The following is a 12049-nucleotide window of genomic DNA, read 5'->3' on the forward strand; positions in this document are numbered from 1 at the left end:
ATGATTTTCAGTTATGCTGTTATCTGTTTAGGACCTATAAAATAATCATGTACAAGATGTGAGACAATGAAATATATTTTTGCGAACTTATTTTTCCATCTTGAAACTTTAGGGAGCAATTAGAAGAATTGTCGCAAGAAGTTGAAAGGTTGAAACGATCTCTTACTGCCAAGGAAGAAGTGGAGAGGACACAGATTGAGGCAGTGCATCAGCTGACAGCAAGAACCAAAAACCAAGAAAAGGAGATAGCTACTCTGCATAGCCAGATTGATGATCTGAATCAGAAAGTGGAAACATTAAGTGTTTCACTTGAAGCTGCATCAAAGTAAGCAATTCCACTATTTTTTTTATCTCTGTTGACTATTCTTTATTTGTGAAACATAAAAGATGTTAGTTATTGTGGGAAATACTATATTATTAGAGACTTGCGAAATAATTCAGCCATGTTTCTTTGTCTTGCATGTCATTGGAAGATGTATAAGCTACATCTGAAAAGTTTGGTCAAGAGGCCAATATTTAAAATTCAGTGTGTGACAAAACCACATACATGCATTTTGGGAGACATATTGAACAGCACCACACAGTGTCAAATATACTACACTGAAGTAGACATATTTGCACCAATCAATGGAACACAGTTACTGTGAAGACTCATGTCATTGCAAACTGTGTCAGAAATAGAGGAAAATGACTGTGAATATGCCTGAGAACTGAGAGTTGGGTGGTGAGCAGTGGAGAGATTTACGTTAAGAATTTCTTGGAGAGACAGAGAATAAATAAATGGACCAGGAAAAAATTTCAGTTAAGATTTAATTTTGAGCATTATGAAAATACAGTTGAAGTGGATGAATAGATGGTGGTTGAAAGGAGTTGCTTTCTTGATTCCAAAAGACTTGAAAAGACCAAGATGATGACCTAGTGGAAGGTTGTGAGGATTGATGGCACCTTCTTCAACCATGTGTGACCAGTTTATATGTACATCAGTGTGACATCAGTGTTAGTTATCCAAGAAACATAAAAACAATGTTACAACATATGATGTCAGATATTCTTTCTTTAATAAACAATTTAATTAAGTACATAGTCATTAGATGAAGAAAATCATACATTAAATGTAATTTATACTGTGCATTAATTAAATTAATTGTAAATTGCATAAGGCTGCAGAACAGTTCTGTTGCTTAATAAGAGTAGCCAGTCACTGAATACATCAATCTTTGAGAATATGTACTAACAGTAATTGTGAATTCAAAATGGCTGCAAAACAGAGCTGTTGCTCAATGAGAGTAGGAAGTTGTGTACATTAAGAACAAAAGTCAGCCATTATGAAAATGTAAAAGGTATCTCAACATCAATATATGGATTGTAGCTTGACTGTCTGCAGGGTTCCACCATCTGTGTCTCATATAAGTTTAATATGATAAAATAGTTCTTAAATAACAACAAGTATAAACATATAATCCCAACAGCTGCACAGTGTACAAAACTGTTACGAGCTGCCCTCCCATCCATAAAAAAAGGGCACATATTCTCTGTTCACCACAGAAATGGAAGTTTTCAATCACTGAAAAGTAGGATCACAAAATAAAACCATTTGCTATCACTGGTTAGACATGACCAAACAGCATTCTGCATGGTACAGGTAACATTTAAGACAGGTAAATTCAAATCCTACCTGAAGCTGTGTGTTGCCTCACTAAACAAGATACTGTCTATAGAAAACATACACTCAGTGCCAAACCATAGTAGTTATATAATATTACAGGGTTTTATAGGAGGATTTTATTTTATAATTCTATTTTGCACTGACTTCATACTTCATTTCTGTGGTGAGAAGAGAATAAGTGCTGTTTATTATGGACAAGGAGGGCAGCCTGTAAGAGTTTTGTACTGTGTGTTGTTGTTGAGCTATGTGCTTACTCTTGTTACTTTTATTTAAGAACAGTTTTCTCATGTTATATTTATTTTAGACACAGATAGTGGAACTTCGTAGACAGTCAGTGCATTTTGACTGACTTGTGATTGCTGCAGTGTATGTTCAAAATGGTTCAAAAGGCTCTGAGCACTATGGGACTCAACTGCTGAGGTCATAAGTCCCCTAGAACTTAGAACTACTTAAACGTAACTAACCTAAGGACATCACACACATCCACGCCTGAGGCAGGATTCAAACCTGTGACCGTAGCATTCTTGCGGCTCCAGACTGATTGCCTAGAACCGCTAGACCACCGCTTGCAGTGTATGTATTGATCCTGATATACTTTTTACATGTTCATATTGGTTGACTTTTAATTTAATGTAAATGATTTATTACTTTCCTGGTGCAACAGCCTTGTTTTGTGGCAATTTTGAATTCACAATTACTGTCAGTATGTGCTTGTGCAGGTTGATTTATTCAGTGAGTGGCTTCTCTTATTAAGCAACAAACTTGTTTCATAGTCATATGAGATTTACTATTAATATATTTAATAAACATAATAAATTACTTTTTATTATAGTTTTCTTCATCTAATGATGATGTACCTAAATAAGTTGTTTCTTAAAGAAAGAATATTTGATAACATTTATTGCCACATTGTCTTTATGTTTTTTGGATGACTAACACTGTTGTCACACTGATCTACACAGAAGCTGATGATGGTGCATTGTAGCACCAAAACTGCTCACACTGAACAAAGAAATTGTAAAAACACACAGCTGAAAGTGGTAGCATCTATCCTCACATACTGATCAGCTGTTGTCATGTTTCCCATAAAAATGGCTATATTAGAGGTGGAAGGGGAGGGGGGGGGGGAGAGGAGAGGAAGAAATGGGAAGTTGGTTGGTTAGTTAGTTACTGTTTGATGGAAGATGTGAAAACCAAAACCTATGAAAGAGTGCAGGAAGCATTTGTCCAGAAAACAAGGTGTCAACTGGTGCAGCAGCTGCTGTTGCTAAGGATGGTGGTGGTGGTGGTGGTGGTGGTGGTGGTGGTGGTGGTTTATCCTACTGAGCTTATATATCATCTATAATGACTGAATGTTTATTGCAGTTCACTTTCTGTACAGTCTTAATTGTTATCATATAGGTTATCGCTAATTGCTAAATATTACAAAATCTGTAAATTACATTTTATTTCATGTTTCAGAAGGTGCAACATAATCGTGAATAGAACAGCGATCTAGAAACTGTAGAATAAATTTCTTTTACTTCCGTCTACAATCAAAAAATTGTTTGGTCTCTTGACTATCGATTTTGGTATGCAGTGACCATCTTCAAATCTACAAGAAAACATGAAAAAACCAAATACAACAAGTGGGAAGTAGACATCTTAAAACAATAAAAGCCACAATGAAAAGTATTACTTATACAAGTGGAAAAATTGTGCTTAAAATATAACAAGCATACTGGTTTTAAACGTGTCCTAATATAATGAAGCCATGGTGGCATCATCCTAAAACATACAAAATCAGCTTAGCAACATCACACATGTTTGAAATGTGGTGCAAACTAAGCCACAGAGCCAGGGAGTCATGCTGCTAAGAGTCTACTCTACATAACAAACTGCAGTACAGTAGCCACAAAATATGTTTGTGCAGTAGATGTTGCTGCTGTAAGTCTGCACCAATTTTTATGTTGTAAAATAGCAGAGAATGCAATAAAATGAAGAATACAAAAGTGGCCTTATAGAGTGTGTAAGTTATTACAGTTTTAAAATGTAAGAAATTAAAAACAAGAATAAAGTTAAATTGTCAAAAAGGAAAATAAGATGTATATTACACACTAAATGTATCAGTTTTCCCATGCTTTGCTACAGATCTGACGACTGTCATCACTGGCCGAAACCTATAGTCCAAACATCTTTGTGTTCATAGACCGAAATAAAAGAAATTTATGTATTATGTGTGTTCAAGCGTTGCATTTCAGGTGATCTTCTTTCCATTAGGTGTGAATACTGTGCACTGTTAAAAAGGAACTGCAAACATGACAACATAATATAACCAATGTTAAGGCTTTGAAACTTACCTGCTGAGATGATGAAAGGCAACTCTGCTTTGTAAATTACTGCAAGTACATTGACTTTGAGAAAAACAGTCCTTAGGGGAAAAAATACAAATGACTGCTTGAGCCATTTATAATGTTGCATTTCTGTTTTGTTATTTTACTATAACTTTTTTAGGGAGATGAGTGAAAGCAAGAAGGCTCTTGCACTCAAAGAACAACAACTTGCCAAGGCTATGGAGAGTATTGAAAACATGGCCCAACAGGAACTGGAAGCTGCTCTTGAAGAGGCAAAACGTAATTCACAGGAACAGCAGCAACACTTAAATGCCACAATTGAAGACTTGCGGCAGCGTCTGCGCCAAACTGAGGAAGAGCATTCAGGGTATGTAATGGCATTCTAAATAACAATGATTTTAATTTATCAGGAATCAGAATTATTCAACACTGTGCCATTAATACAATTTCTCAGGTTTCCATGAAAAAGTGAATTTTGCTGTAAAATAAGGTTACTTCTGTTAACGAAATAAACTGTGTAGAAATACACTGCTCTGCAGAACTTATGGATGAGGTACATAATATAACATAACGTGTTAACTAGTCATTGTAAATGAATGAAAGTGTGGGAGAATGTTGTGCGAGGTCTCTCTGCTTGCACAGAAAGTTGGACGTCACACGGCGTGATGTCAGCATGACTGTAGTGCCAAATGGGGCTGGTTGTTCAAGAAGAGGCATTTTAAGGATTGGGAAAAGATAGTGTGTAACAATCAGTGAGCAGTTGTGGTGCATGGTGTTAGTGTTCTCCATTAAAACATGGTTTGAAGACAACAGATGAATAATAATAGGAAACTGGAATGACAACGAAGTTTCACAAGTGGAGCCCAGGAGTGTGGTATTGCTCACAGCATTGCGGGGAGGTTCTGAACCACCGGTACTGCTGCCCAAAGAAGGGGAGGTGGTTGACCACTGTCAACCATAGCAGCAGATGGCCATTACATTGGGCAGCAGGCAAAGAAGGAACCATTTCAAACAGTGGGTGCAATTGCAACCACATTTAACAGTATTGTAAGACAAGCAATTACATGCTTCATAGTGGCATGGCAAATGTATGAGAGTGGTCTCTTTGTATGATGACCAGTATTTTGTGTTCCATTGGCACCTGCACCTGCACCTCCACACCGGTGGCACCATTTACGATGGTGCCAATAGTGTAGAGACTGGGCCAATGAGAAGTGAGATCACATGCTTTTCTCAGGTGTGAGCAGATTCAGTCTGAGTAGTGATTTTGGACTTACCCTTATATGACTAGAGGTTGGAACACACAATGAAAACTTACCCTCATGTGACTAAAGCTGGGAACATGTAATTCAACCAGGAACATTGTCGAACATGATGATTTTGATGGTCAGGTGTTATGGTGTAGGGAGGCATAATATCACTTGAGATTATTTACCACCAAATCTTTGAACACAGCAAATTCATCATTCAATATTAACACTTTTACATTCGGCCCTGACTTCATTATAATGGATGACAGTTCATGAGAGCATCAGATTGCACAGATGGAGGAGTTCTTAGAATGAGAAGCCATTCAGCAAATGGACTGGCCTACCATTCCCTCGACTTAAATCCAATCGAGCACTTGTGGGACATGAGCAGGAGAAGTATCGCGGCATGTCAATATACACCAATGACCGTCCAGCAGTTGTCAACTATGCTGAGAAAGAAACTGAACATACTACCACAAAAATTCCATACCACCATTGTGGCAAGCGTGGGAGCATGTCACAGTGCATACAATGCTGTCTGTTGTTATCATGCAACTTGTTAAGAACCATGTCCCACCTATTGTAAAGTCCAGAGGACCATCATAAATCATGGTGACTTCAGTGTAACTACAGTCTATGAATATATGTGCCATTTCTGTTCGCCTCATAGCATATTTCTTTCAGTTATCTCCTCTACTATACTGTACTATATTACACTATATCATACCATACTATACTATAGCAGTGCTTTCTATGTATGGTCCAAGTTTCATCAAGCTGTGTTACTTGGCAGTGCCGCATCATGCAAAAGTTTTGCGCACCAGTGAAGTTTTGTACCATGTCATGAATTGAGTGCCAAGAATTCTCCAAGCATGCAGTGCTCACATTCACATGAGGAGTTGAATTGCCTGGCTGCACACATCTATATTGTCTGAGTGGGACGAGGGAGAAACTGCAAATGCATCACGTTTAGATCTGAAAGCAATCACACAAGGAACATGGGATGTCTTGCAATTTTCTTTCTAAATTCATCCCCTCCAAATCAGAAGTAAATTGTTTCTCACCTTGCAGCATCTTACTGTGTATATTGTGCAGTCAAGTCTACTTCAAGTGAGATGTCTGCAATCCATTCTGACTGTTCTAATTTTTGTTCGTGCTTTCCTTTTTCCTTCGTAATCTCAACAATAAGAAGTCTTAAGTTGAAAAACTGTTCCAGGTATGCCCATTGACTCAATTAATGTTCATTGCAGCAATATGTAATGTCTCCATACTCTTCGTTCAGTTCTGTTAAAAACTACCACAGCTAATGATGTAATAATGCATGGGCCTTCAGAAAATTTACTATTTGTACCACCAATTTCATCACATGCTTCACACCTTCTTATTTAGCACAGAACAATGAATCCCATACAAATCTCTGTTGATTATTGTGGTTTTTTGCTCTTTCCTCATCAACTAAATCATTAAATGTTTATTATCTCCTTGAGATGTGACAGACTACCTCTTTATCTGTCTTACTAAATATTTATAACAACGAATGCAGTCAGTTATTGACAAAATTATCATCCCTTATGGTAAGTCTCCCCTGACCCACAGTTCTGGGTGACTTTCCCGTAATCTACCCCTTTCCTTAGACCTCGCCAGTCCTTTTCCTTCACCCTTCACCCTTCTTCCTTCCCTTTCAACCCTTCTGCCTGAAGAAGGAGCCACTGGCTCTGAAAGCTTGCCAATTACAACATTATTTTATATGTGTGTTCTGCTGCTGCTTGGTAAGTATATAATTTTACTAAATATGTAAATATTCCTACTTGTTTTAGCAGCCAGTTGCACTTTAGTAATCACTGTTGCTGTACCAGGCTCGTGGGCACTAAGGAATACAAACATCATCAGAGAGGTCAGGCCTATGCAAAAGTATTGTGGCTCAAGTTTAAAAGAATAGTTGATCATAAACAGGAGAGATATGTACTTAGTACAGTTCGTGATTGGAAGGTATACAATAACTGTGAAGAAACTTGTAACAAAACAGCAATTTCTGTATAATGTTAACGAACCATAAGACCATAGATAGATAGATGCTAAATTCAAGAGGGCAATTTGTGAAGCCTTTAAACATCACTGTACCAGATTCTTATGTGTGCAAGCCCTGATCCATATATCTTATCATTACCACCTACTCCAGTCCAGTCACAGGCATTTTGCATCCCATCAAAGGCAGGGACATCTGTGAAAGCAGCCGTGTGATCTACCTACTTAGCTGCAACCACTGTGCCACATTCTACGTGGGCATGACAGGTAACAACCTGTCTGTCCACAAGAATGACCAGTGTCAGACTGTGGCTAAGAGACAACTAGACCAGCTAATTGCTGAGCATGCCACCCAACACAACATGCATCACTTTAATGGCTGCTTTAACAGATTGTCCTGTCTGGATTCATCCCACCAACACCAGCTTTTCAGAATTGCACGGGTGGGAACTCTCCCTACAACATATCCTTGGGTCTTGTAACTGCCCTGTCTCAAACTTCAGTAGTCCCTGTCCTCCATCTGCCTATCCTCTCCCCTGCTCACAAACATGCTAAACACACCATCTAACCCTCCATCCCCACCCACAACCCCAAGCCCGTGGAACAGTCCCTGATGCTGTACCTAACAGACCTCTCCTGTCCCTGCTACATCCCTGCAAGCTCACACAGGCAGCTCTAGCATCTTGCCCCACACCCACCTCTGCCCTGCTATCCCTCTGCATTCCCCATCTGTCCCCCCCCCCCCCCCCCCAAATGCCTCTTCTGAACCCCCAACTACCCACTCCAGTTAGATTGCTGCTCACCTCAGATGCAATTGCAGCTCGCCTAGTGTCTGGTAACGATAGTAGCCATGAGTGTGTGTGTGTGTGTGTGTGTGTGTGTGTGTGTGTGTGTGAGAGAGAGAGAGAGAGAGAGAGAGAATTGAGCTCATGTGAATGTGTGTTTCTTCTGTGTCTGAAAGCTGAATATTTCCAGCATTCTTTTTCATTGTACCTGTCAGTGACCCAACGACTGCTCTATTTGGTGAGTGGTAATCTATCCTTTCATATTGTTGTTATTCCATCTTGGATTTTCCATTGTGTTATAGATTTTTTTTGCCACATTCGATTGATATTGTTTTGGTAATAACACTAGTTACTGTGGTGATGTATGCAGTAAATACATTCTCATCATAAGCATCCCTTGAACTTTCCTAGTTTGGTTGTATGTCATCATTCACACAGTATTTTTCGTGGATCCTAAGCTGTCATAGACCATGAAGACGAATGCTCAAGCACGAGTACTACAGAGATGGAAAAGTCACTTCATAAATTACCTCAGAGATGCAACTATAACCAACTTATTCTTGTAATGCCAATGGATCGATATTAAAAAATATCTAGTCACCAAGTAGCGGAAGGAGCACACACACACACACACACACGCACGCACACACACACACACACACACACACACACACACACACACACACACACACACAGATTTCACTTTTAAAAGTTTTTGGAGCCAGTGGCTCCTCCTTCTGGCAGAATAGTTGAAGGGAAGGAAGAGGGGTGAAGGAAAAGGACTGGAGAAGTTTAAGGAAAGGGGTACAGTGCAGAAAAGTCACCCAGAACCCCAGGTCAGAGGAGACTTACAGATGGGATGAGAAGGAAAGACTTTTTTTAGTATGAAATAAATAATCATAATTAAAGATAGATACTGGTACCCCAGATCATTTGTCAAACACATTGACCAAATTCTATTCATATTTGAGAAGGCTGAAAGTTAAAGCATTCAATAATTAATTGAAAAACTACTCATTTTCCAGTTTTACTATTCTGTCGAGCTATATGTACTACAAAGTACTTAACATTTATTTGATTTTACTATCAAAGAACAATTGTTGCTATGAGATGTATGGTCAAGACTTCTTTAAATAACCATTATTTCATACAGCGGTAATAGGACTTGTATAAAAGCAGAACCAAACTATTCAAATAATTCTTAGAAGGAATGGCTGATGATATACACTGAAGTGACAAAAGTCATAGGAGATCTCCTAATATCATATCAGATGACCTTTTGCTTGGCATAGAGCAGCAACTCAACATGACTTGAACTCAAGAAATCGTTGGACGTCCCCTGCAGAAATACTGAGCTGTGCATAATAGCAAAAGTGTTGCTGGTGTAGGATTGTGTACACAAACTGTCCTCACTATTATGCCCCTTAAATGTTTGATTGAATTTGTGCTGGGTGATCTGGTTGGCCAAGTCATTCACTTGAATTGTCCAGAATGTTCTTCAAACTAACCACGAAAAGTTGTGCTCCGGTGACATGGCGCATTGTCATCCATAAAAATTCCATTGGTGTTTGGGAATATGAGGTCCATGAATTGCTGTAAGTGGTCTCCAAGTAGTGAAACATAACCATTTCCAGTCAATAATCTGTTCAGTTGGGCTAGAGGACCCATACCATTCCATGTGAACACAGCCCACACCATTATGGAGCCACCACCAGCTTGCACAGTGCCATGTTGACAACTTGGGGCCTGGTGACGTCTGCACTATACCCGAGCACTACCATCAGCTCTTACCAACTAATATCAGGACTCATCTGACCAGGTCACCGTTTTCCAGTCTTCTAGGTCCAACCGAAATGGTAATGAGCCCAGGTGAGGTGCTATAGGTTGTCGTGCTGTAAGCAAAGGCACTCACATTGGTCATCTGCTGACATAGCCCATTAATCCCACATTTTGCCACACTGTCCTAACGGATATGTTCATTGTACATTGCACATTGATTTCTGTGGTTATTTCACACAGTTTTGTTTGCCTATTAGCACTGACAACTCTACGCAAACATCACTGGTCTTGATCATTAAGTGAAGGCTGTTGGCCATTGTCTCATCCCTGATGAGAGGTAATGCCTGAAATTTGATATTCTAGGCGCACACTTGACACTGTGGATCCCAAAATATTGAATTCTCTAGTGATTTTAGAAATGGACTATAACATGCATCTGGCTCCAACTAGCATTCTGCATCCAGAATCTGCGAATTCCCATTTTTCAGCCATAATAATGTTGGAAACCTTTTCACGTGAGTGCAAGTGACAACTCCATCAGTGCACTGCCCTTTTATACCTTGTGTACACAATACTACTTCCAAATGTGTATGTGTATATTGCTATCCCATGACTGTTGTCACTTCAGTGTATGACTTTTAGTTTTGAATTTATGGAGATTCCCAGTTCACTTTCTTCTGCATGTGAGCAACATCTTAAAGACAACTGCACCGGGATAATGATGTTTCAAATTGTCTTTCTAAAGTAGTTAAATGTATTTTGATTGGGAAACAAATAACCAATTGTAAGTAGCTTTCTGTCAGTTAGTGTTTTATTAATGGTGCACATTGGTTTACTACAGAAGTAGATTGTATGAGAGTAATTTACAGGCGGGAGGCATCTTTACGACAAGAAACTGCTGAGCTTCTTCGTAGACTTGAGGCAGCAGAGGCACGGAGTGAAGAGCTGGCTGAAGCAGCCTCGGGAGCAACGAGACCACTGTTGAGGCAGCTGGAACAGCTGCAAGCCACAGCTGCGAGTCGTCAGGCGACATTTGAGAAACAGGAAAAGTCACTCACGGACACAATAGGTAAGTGTTGCTATGAGAGGTAGTGGCATATTTTCTTTGGTTGCAGGATAAAGAAGTCTGTGAAAGTTCATGGGTGAAACAGGATCAGCTGAACATATGTCTGGCAGAATGCTAAAGAATGCTTCTACCATGTTTATAATTGTTGCGGTGTTTCTCAAAACTAATGAACAGCATAAATTTTTCACACCAAACACATGACATGTACTGTATGTTCTAACTGTCCCTTCAGTGTCTCCTTCAATACTACAATTCCCATGGCTTCTGTTATTCTCTGTCCTTCAACTACCTCTTCACTTTTCCACTATGTATACTCCCCCACACAGACATATGTTCCTTTCTGTTCTCCCAGTACGCTCTCATTTTGTCAAACTACCTCCCCTGTACCCTTGTGCCTCACATACATCTACCTTTGCTTGCTTATCGGTTTGCTGACTCTATACTTGTGTCTGTGCATGTGCAGATGGATATGTGTGTGTGTGTGTGTGTGTGTGTGTGTGTGTGTGTGTGTGTGCAAGTGTATACCTGTCCTTTTTTCCCCCTAAGGTAAGTCTTTCCGCTCCCGGGATTGGAATGACTCCTTACCCTCTCCCTTAAAACCCACATCCTTTCGTCTTTCCCTCTCCTTCCCTCTTTCCTGAAGAAGCAACCGTTGGTTGTGAAAGCTTGAATTTTGTGTGTATGTTTGTGTTTGTTTGTGTGTCTATTGACCTGCCAGCGCTTTCGTTTGGTAAGTCACATTATCTTTGTTTTTAGATATATTTTTCCCATGTGGAATGTTTCCCTACTTCATCAAAGTTCAGAGTTATTCACTTGAGCTAAATGAGTTCTGTGTGTGTTGCAGCATCATTAATATCTTTAATTTCTGTCAGATTGAAACAATATGGGTTTTATTATTCAAGCAGTACAGGAAATGTGACAGACTTTGTAGTTATACATACTGCCATGTCCGAAAGAACAGACTTGTGGTTGGCAGGAGAGCCAACACCGTGTTACTAGAGGAGGCCGAAAGGCACGCGTTTTAGCTCACGCAGGCTGGCGTGAGGTCTGGAACAGGACAAGGAAATTAGACTTTAGAAAAACGGACATAGCTGGTGGAATACTTAACTTTAATCCATTAATGATGAACGTCGGTCTTGACAGTA

The 12049-nt window shown here is 39.4% G+C and overlaps 1 protein-coding gene across 4 annotated transcripts in view; it reads left to right on the forward strand.

The window, feature by feature from the left end:
* LOC126354519 (TATA element modulatory factor) overlaps nucleotides 1–12049 on the forward strand; it is a 136899-nt gene that overhangs the window by 73563 nt on the left and 51287 nt on the right. For all 4 annotated transcript variants that reach the window (XM_050004240.1, XM_050004239.1, XM_050004238.1 and 1 more), the window contains exons 12-14: nucleotides 113–325; nucleotides 4160–4366; nucleotides 10708–10907. In XM_050004240.1, coding sequence (XP_049860197.1) covers nucleotides 113–325; nucleotides 4160–4366; nucleotides 10708–10907 — 620 coding nt within the window. The remainder of the gene's footprint in view (nucleotides 1–112; nucleotides 326–4159; nucleotides 4367–10707; nucleotides 10908–12049) is intronic.

Source organism: Schistocerca gregaria, chromosome 3, assembly GCF_023897955.1.
Source record: "Schistocerca gregaria isolate iqSchGreg1 chromosome 3, iqSchGreg1.2, whole genome shotgun sequence".
NCBI lineage: Eukaryota > Metazoa > Arthropoda > Insecta > Orthoptera > Acrididae > Schistocerca > Schistocerca gregaria.